Source organism: Macrobrachium nipponense, chromosome 43 (assembly GCF_015104395.2).
Source record: "Macrobrachium nipponense isolate FS-2020 chromosome 43, ASM1510439v2, whole genome shotgun sequence".
Taxonomy (NCBI): domain Eukaryota; kingdom Metazoa; phylum Arthropoda; class Malacostraca; order Decapoda; family Palaemonidae; genus Macrobrachium; species Macrobrachium nipponense.
This window is the reverse complement of record NC_061104.1, coordinates 20,687,807-20,708,722: the sequence shown is the minus strand read 5'-3', so window position 1 is coordinate 20,708,722 and position 20,916 is coordinate 20,687,807. Positions and strand designations below refer to the sequence as shown.

General features: G+C 36.1%; 1 protein-coding gene across 1 annotated transcript in view; it reads left to right on the top strand.

Moving 5' to 3' along the window:
* Positions 1 to 20,549, top strand: part of LOC135213835 (cilia- and flagella-associated protein 251-like) — a 20,767-nt gene extending 218 nt beyond the window's left edge. Inside the window, exons 2-3 of the mRNA XM_064247940.1 lie at positions 1,501 to 1,620; positions 20,330 to 20,549. Of these exons, the coding sequence (XP_064104010.1) occupies positions 1,501 to 1,620; positions 20,330 to 20,549 (340 nt within the window). The remainder of the gene's footprint in view (positions 1 to 1,500; positions 1,621 to 20,329) is intronic.
* The last annotated feature ends 367 nt before the right edge of the window (positions 20,550 to 20,916 follow it).

Genomic DNA, 20,916 nt, shown 5'->3' with positions numbered 1-20,916 from the left:
TGGTACCTGGGGCGAGTGTGTATGGGGGTGGGGGAGAGGGAGGGGGGTGGGGAAATAGGTAGCCTGAGGTGTTCCCAAAATGCCGAGGAGGACCCAGGGTCTAAGTCCCTCAGCCCTTTGTACGAAGGCGGGAGGAAAGTTCCTCTTCGTCGTCCTCTTCCTCCTCCTCCCCTCTCCTCCTCCTCCTCCTCCAATTCTTTATATACTCTCCTCGTACCGTCCTCTTGGGGGTTGTGGGAAAACAAATGGCGGTCTGAAGTGGAATTGGAAAGTAATGTAGAACGAGTTCTGAGAAAATATGTAGTAGATGTAGATTTAAAGTAGTTTTTTTTTTGCCCCTAAAACTCATCTCTTGTTAGTAAGTCTCTTCCTTCCTTCCAATATCCTTAGGGCTTAGGACAAAGGCCCGCGTTGGTATAAGGCCAGGTGAATTTATAATAATAATAATAATAATAATAATAATAATAATAATAATAATAATAATAATCTCTGACTACGAGATTCAACAGTGTATAGTATTAAAAACATTTTGAAGTAGTGTATTATGATCAACATGTTTGTATAAATGCTTTAAGAGAATTGACGAACAAAGGGTTTTTTCGAGAGGGGGTGTTACGGCTGGAGCTGGGAGGAGGTGGGGGTGGGTGGGTTGGTAGAAGGGGGGGGGGGTGGGGGGGGGGGGGTGGATGCAGGGCTATTATACCTCGCCTTCTAATGCTGCCGTTTTCACACTCTCGAACAGGTGCTAGGAAAAATTCGGTCCCAGAAAGATTCGTGGTCCCAGAAAATTCGGTCCTGAAATCTCATTCTCAGAAAATTCGGTTCGGTCCCGGAAATTTCTAAAATCTCTAAATAACCAAGCCCAATATAACCTTTGTGGAAAAGGGCATATAAATACATGGAAATATGATATTTAGAAGAAATTAAAATCTTTTATTTCTATCAATAACTTTAATGACTCGTTGATTTAGAGATCAATTGTTTTTAGCAAACAGACGATATATTTTTAACAAAGATCAACAAGAGCGTGAGAACTTTGTGACCCTGGGATTTGTTTACAAACTGTAAACAAAAGTGTACGTGGTGTTAAAAATGATGTTTTTAGGTAGTTTTTTTGTGCATATAGGGCTTTAAGCACTTGTATGGTATTTGAGAAAGATAATTTGTGTACTTTCATTAACATTCCATTGACACCGCCTATATATAAGAAACGGTGACATTTGTGAGTTGTAACTCAGTTTTTTAGTCACTTTCTTCTTCCAGGATAAGCACAATTTTCCTATTTGAAGAACCCCATCATGGCTGCAAAATATTTTAAAAATGAAAAAACAAAAACAAATTGATTGATGAAGTTAACTATGTTCATGACTTTCATGAGTTTAGTTTCCGACAAGACAAAGAAATTGTGGCACTGTGAGAACCGTAACAACATGTCATGCGCGTGTTCATACAGAGCATAAAAGCCAGGTGAACTTATAATAATTTGAAAAAAATCAACAGTCATAATCATGAACCAACGCCGAATGGAGTGGAAGCTCGTCTCGCCATTTCAACATTAAGAAAAAAGTTGCAGGAAGGAGGTGAAACAAGTACTCGAGAGCTCATTTCCGAAGCCACAAAGTAATATTAGTGAGAATGCAAAAATATGAATTACCACGGTTGCAAACAGTTTCTAGAAGCGTTACAAACTGGCGCAATAAAGCTTTTGGCGCTCCTCCATTGCCTCTTCGACGAACAGGATTTCAAGTACCAGATACTTTTAAATATTTACAAGGCGGTCATTTGTTCCTGCAATGCGACACAGGCAGTGATGATGAAAACCGGATTATAATCTTAGCCTCCACGAAAGTCTTCAGCAACTGGAAAATGCATCCATTTCAGGAAATGGATGGCACATTTAAATCATCACGAAGTATATGGTATCAGCTGTTCACCTATTCATGCCTTCATAAATGGGAGATTTTATCCAAGACCTTTTATTATTGCCTGACAAAACTCAAGCAACATATGACAGGACTTTCTTGAACTAAGTAAATTGCGACCAAATATTAACCCTCGTCACGTTTTGACTGACTTTGAACGAGCAATTCGTAACAGCTGTGACAGTAACTTTAACTGAAAGGAGCATGAGTTCTTTATGTATTTATTGATAAGAAGGAACTTGTTACTTTATATTTTTTTGCTTTTTAAACTACTATGCATTTACATTATTTTTTTTCCGTATGGGAGGACCGAATTTTCCGGACGAATATTCTGGACCCAATTTTCTTGATTTTGTGCACAATATGCTATATTCTATACTATACTGTATAGGTTTTTTTTTTTGTTGAAGAAACACCTTTTTTACACTTTTATTAATAAAACTCTAATTCTATACTTTGTTTAATTTTTTCATCAGTTAGATTACGATTTCATTGTCAGTATATAAAATAATTTCTGGGACAAATTTTCTGAGACCCGAACTTTCTCGGGAGAACTTTCTGGGACCGAAATTTCTGGTCACCCTCAGAACAACATCGTCTTACAGTGGTCTACTTTTTTCAAAACTGGACCACTGTCCCCCCCCCCCCAGAAAAAAATAATCTGAATCTAAATATCAGGCAGTAAAACTATGGAACTTAAATTGTAGGTCGAAAAAATTCTCAGAACTTGAAAATTACTCACGGGCCAAAATACTTTTTGAAAACTGGATCATTGCCCCCTTCCCTCAAGTTCTAAGAATCAAAACCTCAGGCATAAAAAATTATGGAAGTTAAATTTTAGGTCGAAATTTTTTTAAAACTTGCTAATTAATCACGTGCCAAAACAGTTTTTGAAAACTAGATCACTGCCCCCCCCAAAAAAAATTCTAATAATTTAAATCTCAGGTATAAAAAACTATGGAGCTTAAATTGTAGGTCGAAAAAATTCTCAAAATTTGCTCATTAATCTTGTGCCAAAACAGTTTTTGAAAACTAGATCGCTGACCCTCAAAACTTTCTCAGAATCTAAAATTTCAGGCCAAAAAAATGAAAAGAAAAATTGAATAAATGATCAGGGAATTTAAATCGTAGGTAAAAAAATATCTCAGAACTTAAGTCCTTGTTAAAATAAAAACTTTCAAGTGATTACCTTCCAAAATACAAACAGATATTCTGGCGTCGCCGAAAAATTTAATGCCTTTGTTATTTGTGGTCTCCTCTCCTCGAAAAACACCAGCCGATGACGTCACAATGCCTGAAAATAAAAACGACATTATTGACAAATATACGAGATCAGTATTCCAGTAGTCTTTGACTTAAATAAAAATGCAATATTCTTGTAAAGTCTACTAAGAGCATGAGGTTTAAATCAAGCTCTTATAAGATTAAATCTAATACTGACAAGTGTGAGGAATAGTTCAGGATCTTATAAAGTCATAATTAAGTATGAGATAAATCAGAAACTGATAAGTACAACATATAGCCTAAGCAATTCTGATTAAGTCACTGATAAGTTCGAGGTAAAACTGGCAATAAGTATGAGTTGCGAAAAAGGTACTTATATTAAGTATGAGATCAATTTTGGAATTTAGTATGTGACAGATCTGAGGATCTCATAAATTCACTGATAAAACTGAAATAATCTAGGATTGATTAAGTATGAGGTATATCGCTCAGTAATCCTATGACTCAGAGGTATGAGGAGTATCTCAATAATCTTGTAATATGACTCAGAAGTATAAAAAGCTCAATAAAGGATGTGCATAAATGAAATAAGAAAAAATAGAACCCATAATAGACGAAAAGGTTTATTTATTTCTTTTTTTTTTTGCCTCAAAGAAATTGAAATTAAGACGCCTTGATGAGGAATAAAGAAAGCACGATACGAAAAGGGAATAAAGAAAGCAAGAATAATGTATCTAATAAAAATTGATAATCACAAAAATAAAAAACTTAAATAACTTAAAATAAAACAGATGATAAACAAACCAGTTTTTTTTCTATTAAAAGAACACAAAAAATAACGACACCTCGTTAAGGCATGATGAAGGCATGATACGAAAGGGAATAATAATAATAATAATAATAATAATAATAATAATAATAATAATAATAATAATAATAATAATAATAATATACCTAAAAAACGATGCTGATGCAAAAAAAAAAAGAACTTTGATAACATAAAATAAAAAAATAAACCTTTCTAATCATGGAGAAAGCAGGTGACGACACACGAATGGAAAGGCAATTTGCCTCTCGATTTTTCGAAAGGCGATTATTAGATATATGCGAAAAGGAGAGGGAAACTCAAATTGGACGACAGAGTAATTAAGGTTTATTGCACAAATCCGCATCATCATATTCAAAGCAGCTCTCATGGCAGGGAAATTCCTGTTGGGAATGTAGACTTGATTTTCCCCAAATTACAGACATTCATCCTATAAAACCTTTCCAGCTATTGAGGTTTACAACAAATAAGAATAATTAGGAAAAAAAATATGGTATATAAAAGTAATTTCCATCAATACTTTCTTGATTCGCCCCAAATTACTGACATTCATCTTATGCGACCTTTCGACCTTTTGAGCCATAGGACAAATGAAGTGATTAACATAAGAGCAAAGATGATGGTAATGAAAGAGATGCTTTATTTATATTCAGTTGATTAGAATTTGTTTTTTTTCAATCAGATGCGTAGGAGACTTTATATAATCGCCAAGTCGAGATTGGTTGGTTTACTTGGTTAAGTTGGAACAGTTCGGGATTTTGAGATGCAGGAATAAACCAATTCGATTCGATTATTATTATATATATACATTATATATATATATTATATATATATATATATATATATATATATATATATATCTATACATATATATATATATATATATATATATATAACATACATACATACATAAATACATGCATACATACACTGCTAAAGATAGTCATTGAATTTGGAATTACTCCATTAGATAAACCAATGAGAGAGTATTATTTCTCAAATCTTCCCCTCTCCCCCACCCACCACCTCCCCCCACCCGAAAAAGAGGGTGCTCAGGGTCCTACCAGCCAGCCGAGCTACTAGTGGCTCTATTCTATCCCAACGAAGCTACGCCAGAGAAACGACCATCTCAAAAGACTGCCGCTGTTCATTATTCATTATTCATTAATTAATATACTGTAATTCCTCGAACTCCCATAACAAACAGTTATAATCAGAATTTGAGAAATGGCAGCTATTCATTCGCCTTAGGAATGTTTGTAGATATACAGACGCTCTAGCTAAGTCAAAACATGTTTACTCACAATTACATATCGGCGCCTACCAGCTGTGATACAACAATGAAGCAAAGTGCGCCCCCCAAAAATAAAACCGAATATTCCCGTATTTGAGAGACAATGCCGAAGACGAATGTGTTACGGAGAACTTAGCGAAGGTCGATCTCGAAATGAAGTTTCCGTTTCGTGTGCTACTTTATGTAAGTTTAGCCTTGAAGCGACATTTTTTTTTTTTCATACGGGCGGTATTCATTGTTGCGTGGTTATCAATTGCAAGTCGCTCATTGAATGCAACCATCCAGCCAAGAGAGAGTTATTTGATTTCGCCAAAAGAAAAAAAAATAAAAAAAAAAAAAATAATAATAAAATAAAATAAAACAAAAAAGTAAAAAAAAGAAATAACAGTTGTGTTTTGTTGGGTTATGCGAAAGGTTGAATGTTCATGTAATCATCTTTTGTTAAATTGCTGATAATACTGCGCAGTTTAGTACTAAGACGCGAACACGGCGATAAAATTAAAATAGGCCTTCAAAATAGAAAGAGGGCTTATACGCGAGCAAACTCACGCATAAGCAAAACGGACAAGCGCACTATTTTGGCGTAGTAAAATGAGACCCATGAAGACAACAACTATCTCATGCCTTCAGTGAGTCCTTAAATTAGTGTACAAAGATACACATTCACGTTGATAAAACCGACCTAGGCCTAAAGATTGAAAGATCGACACGAACACAGGCACACGCAAGAGCAAAACAGACAAGCACTCTTGGCTGACATAAGCAGAATGAGACGCATTAATACAACCAACCATCTTTTGCTCTCAAACAAATGAGCATAGTGCGCAAAGAGACACACATATGAGCATATGAAGACAAACTAACATGGGTCTACGGATAAGACTTGTTATAGCAGAATGAGAAGCATTAATACCCGTAACTGTTCAGTGCCCCCAGTGAGTGTGCGTACGTTAGTGTACATAAAGACACGCGTACATAAAGACAAAACTGACATAACCGTACAGATAGAACAATCAAAATGAAACGCAGCCACAAACGCGTGAGCACGCACAAGCGCTCTTTCTTGGCATGGCAAAATGAGACGCAATAGGACTATAATAGTAGGTATCATGACGCTATAGTACTAGTAACGAACATGTGTTTCCAGTGAGTTCGTAAGTGTGCAAAGACACACGTGCACATTTATAAAACCGACATAGGCCTATAGACAGTAAGACAGACATACAAACAGACGCGCATGCGCAAGCAGCGCTCTTTCTTGAGCAAAATAAGACGCATTAATACCAGCAACACCTCTGTTCCTCCAGTGAGTCACTTCCAGAACTCTCGGTTTTCCCGAGCTGGCTCCAAACTCCCTCCAGTTCTGGAGACGGAGCTGACTATATAGCTCCTTTCTCCAGAAAGAAAGGGAGGGGGGAGGGGGGAAGTCTCCCCTTTACGGAATAAAAATTGGGGTGGGGCTACTCCCCGCCCATCCATATATCGCCCAGGTCAACAGCAATAACCCCACCTTTTTGGAAATTCACTTCGTAGAGCGCTCACTGATTTTTCAAAACCATTTCGGGATACATTTATATGTGTGTATGTGTATGTATGTGTATGTGTGTATATACATATTATATTAATAACAATCTGTGCACAAACATCAATCCACCATTTTCTCACTTCTGCAATTGTTAATAGTTGATCGAGAACTATTGCAAAGCGACACTGAAAAAAAGAAAAAAAAAAAAAAAAAAAAAAATGCTTTAAAAACGAGCGACCTAATAATGGCTGTTCTTGACTATTCGACGTGGAACATTTGATAGCCTTTGAACGAGAAATCGGTGAATATTACAGCGCGGTGGAATAGCAAACGAAAAAAAGAATTTTGAATAAAAAAAGAAAAAAAAAATCTCTGTGACGAGAAGTCGTGTGAGATTTTTTTTTTTTTTTCACTATTTTGCGCTGTATTACAAAGGTGATGCTGAAAGACTGAATGTATATTGGATATTGTTTCTCACACCCCTTCCCCATCTTTCCCCACTCCCATCTCTCCCCCCCATTTCTCCATCTCATCTCCCTTTCCTATATTACCACTTCCATTTCTCCCCCTCCCATCTTCCCCCTCCTATCTCCCCTTCCTCAGTGTCCTTAACAATCTCTCCCCTCTCACTCCCTCCTACTCTCAGCTCCCCATCCTATCTCCCCTTCCCATCTCTCCCTCCTATCTCCCCTTCCCAAGTGTCCCTAACATCTCCCCCTCTCACTCCCCTCCTACTCCCAGCTCCCCTTCCTATCTCCCCTTCCCATCTCTCCCTCCCATCTCCTTTCCCATCACTCCCCTCTCACCAACCCCCACCCAACGTAAACTTATGATTTCTCTCTTGCTAAAACTTGCAGGCATATATCAGGATAGTTCTTCCCCATCATCCTCCTATCTTCCCCAATCTCCCCCTCCCATCCTCACCCTATCTCCCCTTCCCATCTTTCCCCTCCCACGTGAACTTGTGATTACTCTCTGGGTGAAAGTTTGCAGGCATATTTCAAGCAAGTTCTTTCAAAACAACAATATACCAAGTTCTGATAAATTTCTAAGTCCTGCGAGGTCAGGCAGGCTCTGTCTATGGTCATTTGTTAAGCTGTACATTAAAAGTAACATGTAGCGAGCTGAGAATTACCAATTATCATATTATTTTATTCAATAATCCCTTTTCTGTCAGTTATTTATCTATGTCTTCTTCTCAGTCTTCTTCCTTTTATTAAGTCTAAAAAAATCTGTCTTTACATATCCCCTTTGCTTAAGTCCACTTAAGTCCTATTTGTTGACAATATAACTTAATATACTCAGTTTAATACAGACTTTAGGTATGAATAGCTAGGAATAGAACGTACAAGAATATCAAAAGCATTTATAGTTTCATGTAGTTATTTATCTACGAAATGTACCCCATGAACGCATTGATACATTGAAATCAAATATATAGAAATATCCAGAGATCAAGCCCCATGCCCCCAGCATGTGGTTCTCATACCCCCAAGGAGTATGGATACCCACTTTTAAGAGCCCCTGGTTTAAAAGGAACAAAGATTAATATATCATAAATAATTCGCTTGGAACTCCTCTGTAGAACATACAAGAAAATCAATAGTAATTATAGTTTTATATGGTAATTTATTTACGAAATGTACCCCATGCACACATTGACACATTGAAATCAAATGTATAGAAATATCAAGAGATCAAGCCCCATGCCCCCAGCAAGTGGTTCTCATACCTACTTTTAAGAGTCCCTGGTTTAAAGGGAACAACGAGTAATATATCATAAATATTTCACTTGGAACTCCTCTGTCACAAACCCAGTTTTAATCTTAGACCAACCGACAAACAACGCCATTGAATGAGGTCAGATTCAATCACGGTGATACGTGCATTCGCTGAATGAAAAGCCAACAGATTTGACTCCCTTTTTTTTTTTAATAAAAGTGGGGATGATTTTCCAAGTGTAGGATAAAAGAAGAATGAGATAAAGAGTGAATTCGATAGATCCATTGCTTTCACTCTCTCTCAGACTCAATATCCATTTTTAGACGCAAATACAAGCAAGCAGGCAAGCCTTTTCTAATACAGAAATGCAATAAGGACCTTTCGTCTTTTTTCTGTTTCCTCCTCTTGGCGTGAAAAGGAAAATTTACCCTGTCAAAAGGTGCTCAGGAAAGGGCTGTCAGTTTCGACCCTCTTTTAAGGAGTAACAGGGTTTGGAGAAATAGGGCCCATAGGTTCGAAACTGCATTTTAGGTAATGTGTCCTGGACTGCTTTCATAGGCAAGGCCACACATATTCGTCGAGACTTTCTCTGCAGTTTCTGTTCTCATCTGATGATTATAGCTTTTCATTTAATACGTTTCAGCCCTTTCATTCAAGATAATAATATAACCAGAGAAGTGACATTCTCGTTCCTAAAACAAATTGAACCACGGTAAAAAGAATAAATCAGTAGTTGTAGTAGTATTCGTAACAGTAAATATAATAACAATATTAATAAGTTGTATTCTGCAAAACTACAACCAAACAATATTATTCCATCGTCTCACGTTTCCTTTCTCATTCACTAAAAGCCTGAGGCCAAGAAACGTCACGGTTATTCGAACCAAGACTTTCGACATTTGAAAACTACAAAATGTTTGACGTTTCTTGATTAGTGTCTTTTCCGTCAAATAATCCCTCCCTTTTTTTTTATTTATTTTTTTTACGGCAAAGAATTTGAAACCGTGTCAGCGGTTCTTGTTCCCTTTTCCGAAACGTCGAGTTGATTCTCTGGGTTTGAGATTGACAAAGTCCTTTCCTGTTTCGTTAGCTGAGTGACAGAATTGAATGACGAAGAAAGTTGCTTTTTGTTCTTGGATTTGATGACAAAATCCAACGGATTTTCTATAGTTGTCAGTGGCAAAAAGGTCCTCGATGTATTTAGTACAAAGTTTCCTGCTGTTTCATTAGTTAAGTGAGAAAATTTAGCGACTTGAAAAAGTTGATTTTTGTTGTGGATTTGATGACAAAATCTAATGGATTTTTTTTATAGTTGTCAGTGACAAAAACGTCTTCGGTTTATTTAGAACATAATATCCCCCTGTTTCTTTCCTTGTGAATGACAAAACTGAGCGACAAAGTCTAGTCGATTTTTGATATAGAATTGATGACAAAATCAAATGGATTCTTTAAGCTTTGCAGTACCTATGTTCTTTGCAGTGACAAAATTAAGGATTTTGTTTTTGAAAGTGACAAAGCGTTGTCGATTTCTATGTCTTTAGGAGAGAGTGAGAAAGCCTATGTTGAGAATTTGTTCATTGCAACAATTTGCACAAACAGCCTACCTTCATTTCAATAATTTGCAATATCAATAATTCTCTCAACGGACAACAATTTACGCTGCAAGCATCCTTCATTGCAGTAAATTGCAATAACCATTCTTTCAACTGCAAAAGTTGTCACTGAAAACCATTCTTCATTGCAATAACTTGCAATAATAACCATTCTTTCCACTGCAACAATTTGCACTAAGGGCCCTTCTTTGCAATAACTTGCAAGAACAACCATTTTCCACTACAGCAATTTGCACTACTAACAATCCTTCATTGCAATAACTTGCAAAACCCACCGTTTTCCACAGCAACAATTTGCATTAAAAGTCATTCTTCATTGGAGTAGTTTGCATTAATAGCCATTTTAGACTGCAATAATTTGCCCTTGAAACGTTCCTTCATTATGATTTGCAATAATGACAGTTCTCCTTCATTACTGTAACTTGCAATGATGATCATTTTCCACAGCGACAATTTACACTAAAAGCCATGCTTAAAACGGCCACACTTCATTGCAACAATTTGCAACAACATTCATCCTTTCCTGCCGCGACAGTTCGCACTGATAGCAGCGCTTCATTGCAAACATTCGCGCTAACAACCATTCTCCATTTGAACGATTACACCCAGTGTCATCCGTTCCCGTTGGCTGTCCCACAAGATAAATAATAATAAGAAAAATTATAGATATAAAATACTCCTTTTTGAGGACGTAGCAATCAACAGGGGCAGCCTTTTCCAATCATTCCTGGGAATTTTGTTGCGATCGAGAAAGACGCACTTATTATAGTTAGGTGTCCCAAGGCAATTCTCACACCTAATATCTCTCTCTCTCTCTCTCTCTCTCTCTCTCTCTCTCTCTCTCTCTCTCTCTCTTATTTCTAGCGTGCTTCTTATATTTCTTGTAATGTCCTCCAGCCAAAATGGAAGAAAAACAAACGCGGTCAAGCAGCATTCTAGCCTATTACAAAATTTCATTTCCTGTCTAGACTTATTCTTTTGTTATTTTCTTCATCTCTCTCTCTCTCTCTCTCTCTCTCTCTCTCTCTCTCTCTCTCTCTCTCTCTCTCTCCACACACGAAGAATGTCATACAGATATTATTTTTTCCTTGAAATTCTTCGTGTGAGAGAGAGAGAGAGAGAGAGAGAGAGAGAGAGAGAATTTCATCAAGGTATTTTTACATGTCAGAGTTGATTGTTCATTCTGTAATCGTTCCGTATCTATGGGTTTTCTTTCACACAATTCTACGGCAATTCTCACGTCATGTGCTTGTGGGTTATGGGTTGTGGGTTGTCGGTTGTAGGTTGTGTTTTCTGTTTTGGGTTATGTGTTATGTGTTGTGGGTTATGGATGTGTGGTGTGTGTTGTTGGTTGTAGGTTGTGTGATGTTTGGTTGTAGGTTGTGGGTTGTTGGGGTATGGGTTGTGGGGTGTGGGTTGCGGGGTATGATTCGTGGGTTTTTGGTTATAAGTTATATGTTATAGGCTATGGATTGTGGGTTGTTGATTATAAAGTTATAAGTTAAAGCTGTGGGCTATGTGTTATGGGTCATGATTTGTTGGTTATATGTTATGGGTTATGGATTATAGGTTATAGATTGTGGGTTATAGGTTGTGAGATTCCAGCAATTAAATAATGCAATACGTTCTATATGATAAAACTGGGAAATATTTAAATTCCATCAACTAAAAATGCCTAAAATTCTATACGGTAAAAAAAGGCAAAATATGGAATATATTCATCAGCTTCAAGTGATTGAAATTCTTTGTCTTTCACACAATTGGAAAACTTTTTTACAACCAGGAAATTCAGAAATGCAAAATTCTTCCTCAAAGATGAACCAACAATAAAGATATTAACCAATACTCTATATCACTAAGTAAACTGTATAAAAATAAACAAAGACCCTTATACGCAAACACTCTAAGAAACTATACAAACTATGGGACGTACTAATAAAACGTAAACAATAAACAAAGACCCACATACACAAACACTTCAAGAAACCGTACAAACGAACTATGAGAAGTGCTAGCAAAACATAAACAATGCACAAACACTCTTAAGAAACTCTACAAACAAGCTATGGGACGTGGCAGTAAAACGTAAATAATAAACAAAGACCCTTAAACACAAACACTAAGAAACTCTAGAAACAAACTATGGGTCGTGATAATAAAACGTAAATAATAAACAAAGACCCATATACACAAACGCTCCAAGAGACAATGAAATTCTGAGGTGGACCCTTCGACCTGCCGAATCACACAGGCATTACACAGGTATTTCCGAAGTGCAGGTGTGTAATTCGACGTTTTTGAAAGGCAGAGGGTGTGGCAGACACGTGTGGGAGACAAGATGGTTGAAAATCCTTAGGTTTTACACTGGATTAGTCGATCTTGTTGCTGATTTTCATGCAAGGTCCCTACGGGACGGGACGAAGAGACCTGAATACTATGAGAGAGAGAGAGAGAGAGAGAGAGAGAGAGAGAGAGAGAGAGAGAATCTTTTGCTACAACCAATAGCATAGGAAAACCAAAAATTGTAGAGTTATACAACGAGAGAGAGAGAGAGAGAGAGAGAGAGAGAGAGAGACTTTATTAAAATCCTGAGTAATAGAGAACTAAAACTTGTTGTATGGAGGTACGTAATAAGAGAGAGAGAGAGAGAGAGAGAGAGAGAGAGAGAGAGAGAGAGAGAATGCACACTCATCACTGGCCAGGGATGTTATTGAAAACATACCGTGCGAATGTTCACTTTGAAATCTGTTCTTCAAAGACAAAGATTTCAGCGCGCAAAAAGAAAAAAATCCAATGGAGGAAGGAGGACGAGAGAGAGAGAGAGAGAGAGAGAGAGAGAGAGTGTGGGCTATTGGTTGTAACAAGCAGCGTAAAAAAATAAAAAAGTGTTTTTGATACAGCGATCTATCGATGACGAGATCCAATCAAATATCAGTGGATACAGCGCTTCAACCTGAAGGCAGAAAGCGGGTAAAAAGGAAAGGGAGAGAGAGAGAGAGAGAGAGAAAGCGAAACAGGGGGAGAGATAAAGAGATAGTTAGATAAGAGAGAGAGAGAGACACAAGCTGATATTAGCCAGTTGATTTTATCAAAAGGCCTCCATGAAAACCTAGAGTGACACTCGACGACTCGGTCTTTGGGACGTAATGGACGAAAGGGCTTTGCGAAGAGTTCTAGAGAACTATCGTCCTTCTAGAATTCAGCAGGTTTTCGAAAACTAGAGGAGGAGCACCCAGAGGACGGTCACGGTCTTTTGAGCGCCGCTCTTGGCGAGTGGATGATAACGACTGCTGAAGGAGGAGGAATTCAATAAAGGAGAGAGAGAGAGAGAGAGAGAGAGAGAGAGAGAGAGAGAGAGAGAGAGCCCTTTATTAGAAAAAAAAAGGATGAAGGCAGTTGCATAAGAGTCCGTCTTGTGCAGAGAAAGAGGGTCCCCGACTTCAAAACAATATTGATTCCGTTAAGAAAAGAAGTGGTGCTTGCCTGCTTCCACTCTAACCCCCCTCCCTTCCCTCCCCCCCCCTCTCTCTCTCTCTTTGTGCTTTCAAGTGGCTCATCGCGATCCTATCCGCCTTTGCTTGCAAAAGTGGGAAAATTGCTTGCTTGCAAAGGGACACAACGCCAATACTTCGTCATGAAAACAAAGTGATATAGGATGTTTCCCATCGCCAATCTTTATTCTCCGTTTCTATGTAATATCTGCGTGAATAAAGGCTGTCTTGTCTGTACTGGGGAATGCTCTCGTACGGAAGTGCGCATGCGCGAGTATTGTCAAGGCACTCGAACAAATGCGAATAGATTCATTTTATGACGTCGAAAACTTAGAGACGAAAAAAAAAAATGTATTGGTGCACGTGTATTGAAGTACTGGACTGATTTATATAATAAATTTCAAAAATTTATTTCAGTGGTAGAAAGGTCCACAACAGGCCCTCAACGCATGCGTGAGTATTGTCAAAGCAACGGAACAAATACGAATAAATACATTTTATGACGTCGCAAAACTTAAAGACGAAAAAAAAGTATTGTTGCGTGCGTACTGAAGCACTGGAGTAATTTATATCATAAATTTATAAAAATTATGTAAGTGCTACAAAGGTCCACAACAGGCCCTCATCATTCCCTTCCACTCTTTAGGTCTAACTAATCTTGCTATCAGGCAAGAGCCCGTGCTGGCATAAGACCGATTAATCTAAGCCATATATGTCGTTATGTCATAAATTTGAAAAATTCATTTCAGCGCTGGAAATGGTCCACAACAGGCCCTTGCCAATTTTCCACACAAAAAGTCTACCGACACTTGCTTTCAGGTAAGAGCCCGTGCTGGCATAAGGAAGCTTTATTTAAAGCCAACCAACGAACTACTTGTCCTTATGTATTCAAAATCTGTCACTGACCTCATAACCTGAATGTCACAGGTCCGATTCCCGAGCGAGCCTAGGTATGTCACAGTAAATTCATCGGTACGGTCGCTTGAACAAGCACGTGCATTATGTACCTGGTAGTCAGTCTACTGTGGTGGATTGCTATTAGGAGGGAGAATCTAACTCCTGTTGGAAAGTTATCCCATCTAACGAAAGAACCCTAGTTTTGAAAATACTTGAGCCACCTCTCTCTCTCTCTCTCTCTCTCTCTCTCTCTCTCTCTCCTACCTCCCCCAAACACCACCACTCCTCTCTCACTCTCTCTCTCTCTCTCTCTCTCTTAAGCTTCCCCAATAACCTCACCCCCCCCCCCCCTCTCTCTCTCTCCCTCTCTTACCTTCCCCAACCTCCCCCTCTCTCTTCTCTCCTACCTTCCCCAAACACCACCACCTCTCTCACTCTCTCTCTCAAATAAATAACCAACCAAGTAATAAAATCCAAAATAAGAAAGAAACAAATAAAGAGAGAAATCAAGAATATCAGGTAAAAGAGAAAAGCAAACCACCAATGAGATATGCAGAGGTGTCAGCAAAAAATTTCAAAGCATCAGCTCCGAAATTCTACTCAAGAGATAATAACTGTATTTATTATGCAAGAGGATATTGCAGAAACGGAGAAAATTGCAGATTCAGACACAAAATGAATAATTATGATGAAGGAAGATCAAATATTATGGAAAAGTTGGATTTTTTAATGTCAGAATTTCTGGAAATGAAAAAAAGAACAACATACCAGAACAGGAAAGAGACATGGGAAAATCCTTATTACTACCATTATTAAATGAAGGAGAAAACACGCAAACCATCATAGTGATGAATGCGCAGGGTTTAGTTACGAGTAACTCAAAAAGAAAAATAGAGTACTTATAAGAACTAACCCAAAATGAAAAGAAAATAGATATAATGAATATAAGTGAAACTGGGTATTCCCAAGAGACTGGAATGATGATCAAATAAAAGGGTTCCAAACTTATAGATCAGATAGAAAAAATAGGAATCAAGGGGGAACCGCAATATATGGGAAAGACAAAAACAAGAAAAATATATGAGAAATATAGTAACTCAGAATGTGAACTAATAGCGGTAGAATTTGAATCTGAAAAATTGATGAACATAGTAATAATATAGACCTCCTAATACTAAAGAGTTTGACTTAATAATTGAAAAAATTGGATGATATATGTAGAAATCACAAGGACTGGACTATTCTCCTATCTGGTGACTTCAACTTTCCTTTCGTAGAATGGAAGAAACGAATAGGAGATTGAGTAATACTAGTGCAGAAGATAAGAGGCAATTTGAAAAGCTAATTAGATATGCTACTAGAACTACAACATTCAACAATAAATCACCTGCCAACAAGAAGGAAAATACTTTAGACCTAGTATTTGTGAACGAGATGAATTATGTTAAAGAAATAATAGTTTATAATGCGAGTATTTCAGACCATAATGTCATAGAATTAAAAAAAAACAGTTCATTCCAAAGCAAGTGAAAATAGAGATAAGCAAGAAATGAAAAGTGGGAAGGATATGGAAAATACAACTTCTACAGTATAAAAATATAAAATGGTCAGAAATTAATGAAGAATTAAACAAAGATTGGGATAACATTTTCGTAATGATGACATAAGGGTAAATACGGAGATACTATATCAAATATTGGAAAAAGAAAAGTAGGGGATAAATATATTTACCGAAGAAGAAAAGTAAACATCATTCATGCATACCAAGAGACAGAAGGATCTTGTTCCAGAAAATCAGAAAGTGGAAAAAAGGTCTTGCAAAGAAAAAAAATGCATGGAAAGTTTATAGAACTAAAAAGTAAGATAGAAAATGCAGAACAAAAGATTATACAATCAAAAGAAAATGAAAAACGGGACTTGGAAGAAAAACCCTATTAAATATCAAGCAAAACCCAAACTATTATACTCATATGCGAAGAAGATGAATAAAAGAAGAATAGAAATAGGCCCTCTGAGAATTGAAGGGAGATTAACGAATGAAAAAAAGGAAATTTGCAACATACTGGGCAGAACGATATAAGAGAGATTTCACCCCTAGAATAGATAATGAAGATAATGATATAGAAGTAAGGGACGAAATAGTGATTATTTAGCTGACATAGAAATTAATGAAGCTGATATTGTGCAGGCAATTAATGAAATTAAAAATGGAGCTGCTGCAGGGCCGGATGGAGTCCCTGCTATTTTGTTAAAGAAAGTAGTTCATTCTATCGCAAAGCCACTTGCAATATTATTAAGACAAAGTGTAGATCAGGCAAGATTTATGATGAGCACAAATTAGCATATATCACCCTACTTTCAAAAGTGGATCAAGACTAGAGGCAAGTAATTATAGGCCTGTGAGTCTAACATCACATATTATGAAAGTGTATGAAAGGGTAATGAAGAAAAATATTATGAAACATTTAATAAAAAATAATTTGTTTAATATAGGACAACACGGTTTCGTACCCGGAAAAAGTACACAAACCCAACTGTTAGTCCACCGTTGAGAACATATTCAAAAATATGAAAAGCGGAAATGAACAGATGTGGTTTATCTAGACTTTGCAAAAGCTTTTGACAAAGTAGACCATAATATATTAGCAAAGAAAATTAGAAAACACAATATCGTAGATAAAGTAGGAAGATGGTTAAAAGAATTTTTACACAACAGAAAACAGATAGTTATTGCAAACGATGAGAAATCGGATGAAACCAAGGTAATATCCGGTGTGCCACAAGGTACGGTGCTAGCTGCAATATTGTTTGTTATTATGATTGAAGACATAGACAGTAATGTTAAGGATTCGGTAGTGAGTAGTTTTCGCTGATGACACAAGAATAAGTAGAGAAATTACTGTGATGAAGATAGGAACGCTCTACAAAGAGACCTTAACAAAGTATATGATTGGGCAGAGGTCTAGGAAATAGGATGGTATTTAACTCTGATAAATTTGAATCAATAAATTATGGAGACAGAGAAGGAAAGCTATATGCATATAGGGGACCTAATAATGAGACATCAAATAAGGAAGCAGTTAAAGACCTTGGTGTGATGATGAATAGGAACATGTTATGCAATGATCAAATAGCATTCTGTTGGCAAAATGTAAAGCAAAAATGGGAATGTTGTTACGGCACTTCAAAACAAGAAAAGCTGAACACATGATTATGCTTTATAAACATATGTTCGTAGTCCACTTGAATATTGCAATATGATATGGTACCCACACTATCAAAAGGATATTGCACAAATAGAGAGTGTACAAAGGTCTTTACAGCTAGAATAGAAGAAGTTAAGGACCTAGACTACTGTGAAGACTACAATCCTTAAAATTATATAGTCTAAAAAGAAAGAAGAGAACGCTACATGATAATTCAGGCATGGAAACAGATAGAAGGAATAACAGAAAATATCATGGAACTAAAAATATCAGAAAGAGCAAGCGAGGTAGATTAATAGTGCCCAAAACTATACCAGGAAAAATAAGGAAAGCACACAGGACATTAATCCACTACGCACCAGCATCGATAATGCAGCGTCCTATTCAATGCGTTGCCAGCTCATCTGAGGAATATATCAGGAGTGAACGTAGATGTGTTTTAAGAATAAGCTCGACAAATATCTAAACTGCATCCCAGACCATCCAAGATTGGAAGATGCAAAATATACCGGAAGATGTACTAGCAACTCTCTGGTAGACATTAGAGGCGCCTCACACTGAGGGACCTGGGGCAACCCGAACGAACTGTAAGGTCTGTAAGGTAAGGTAAGGTCTTGCCTTCCCCAAACTTCTCTCTCTCTCCCTCTCTCTCTCTCTCTTAGCTTCCCCAACCTCAACCCCCCCCCTCTCTCTCTCTCCTCTCTTACCTTCCCCAACCTCCCCCCCTCTCTCTCTCCTACCTTCCCCAAACACCAACACCTCTCTCTCTTTCTCTCTCTCTCCGTGTGGCTCCCTTTAGGCCTAAGTTCGGTAGGGTCATATACAGTAGTTTATCAGGCCTGTTCGCCCAAAAATAAAAACGAAATCCTGAGCAGAATACATTAGTTCATACGAGAGGTGATTGACTGATTGGGTATCACGAACTGGCGTCGTAATCTAGGTGCAAGAAGACTATGGTCGGAGACGAAGGAATTGAGGGAATTGGAGACAATAACAAGGAGAAGATAAAACGATTTTATAATCTCCTATCCCTAAAAAGAAAAAAAAAAATGGGAAAAAAATTCCAAAAACAAACCAAACTTTTGTACTTAAAAAAATTCATAAGTTCTCCAAAATCTCGTTTAAATATTGTTTTACAATTCGCTCGTTTTGCGCTGTTACTTGCATGCACTTAGATCAAAATGAGTCAATTGAATATTTCTGTGTTTTACCCATAATCGTGCAAATTATATCGATACAGCTTTCGTTAACAAAAATCGGTTTGTAAGTATCTCCAAAAATTATGCAAACTCAATAGACACAAATTATCAGTAATCATGCAAATTTATTCGACCCAGTTTTGAGGAAAAGCTTTACTTCAGTCTTTCTATGTAATTCCCCCCAAAATTGATGAAAACAAAACCAACATAATTTTCGTGAGATTCGTTAATTGAATATTTATCTCCCCACAAAAATTATTCGAATTGAATCGACGCAATTGTCACAAATATCATTAACTTAGTGTTTATGAATATTGTTGAAAATTATGCGTTTTAAACCTTCAACAATTTGGCAAAGCATCACAGGAGGTCTTTAAATGACAAGTTAACTAATACCTAGTCCAATCCTACGCATATGTTCTATTAGCTAATAATATCACTGATGATATTAGTCTGTCTGTCAGGAATATATATATATAGTATATATATATATATATAATATATATATATATATATAAATATATATACTTTATCACAAAAGTAAGCACCCTGATTTTGTTTACCAGCAAAAGCCACAGGGAAAATTTTTAAAAAAGAAAAGACAGAGTGCCAAGTATTTAACACATTTTGTGCCCTTTTTTGCCCGAAGATGTGTTAAATACACGAAAGTACTTGGCACTCTGTCTTTTCTTTTTTAAAAATTTTCCCTGTGGCTTTTGTTGATGTATATATACATATATATATATATATATATATATATATATATATATATATATATTATATACTATATATATATATATATATATATATATATACTTATATATATATATATATATATATATATATATATATATATATATACATATGTATATATTATACATATAGATATACATAATCTAATATATATATATATATATATATATGTATCTATAGATTATATATATATATATATATATATATATATATATATATATATATCTATAGAATATATAGATATATAATATATCTATAGATATATATATATATATATATATAGGATATATATATATATATATATATAGGATATATATATATATATCTATAGATATATATATATATCTATAGATATAATATATATATATATATATAGATATATATATATACTAGATCTATATATATATAATATAGATATATATATATATATATTATATTATATATATATATATATTCTATATATATATAACTTATTAGATTATATATATATATATATATATAGATATTATATATTATATATGTATAAGATATATATAATATATATATATATATATATATATATATATATAATTTCTTGTGTAGCAATTTCTCCCGCGAAATGAAAAAGCTTCTTATTATAACTCACTCGTACACACTTTTCATTTGTCATTTTCCAAGGCGTTCTCAATACCTGGCTGAAAAAGATATTATTTGCTTTCCGAAAGCACAGAAAGCAATAAGAGAACAAATGAATTTCTCTTCCTTCGACGCCCCAGAAGAAGAAGAAGAAGAAGAAGAAGAAGAAGAAGAAGAAGAAGGAGGAGAAAGAGAAGAAGAAGAAGAAGAAGGAAGAAGAGAAGAAAAAGAAGATGATTTTGAAAAAAAAGCCTCGGTTTGAAAGGAGAATAAGAAAATTATATTTTTTATGTCTTCTTTTTTTTCCTAAAGCAAAGTTAAATTGAAGCAAAGGATACTCATATCAGTCTGACTTTCTCAGGCTTTTTTCATCAGGCTCTATGCTAGCATTGCATCAGAGGAAATAACCTCTCTTGCAATTAGTTGATATTGCACACTTGGCAGAAACAGGAGGAGACATCTTTATAAGTCATAGCTCGACACGCCTGAAAAGGGATCATATAGAATGACTATCAAAAATGGTCAAGCTGTGTATAAATAAATGCTTGGAGGGTACTGAAGGCAGCCCCCACAATTATGTTAAATCATACCTTTGATGGAAGCTTTGGCATCGTTGAATTGTTGGATAC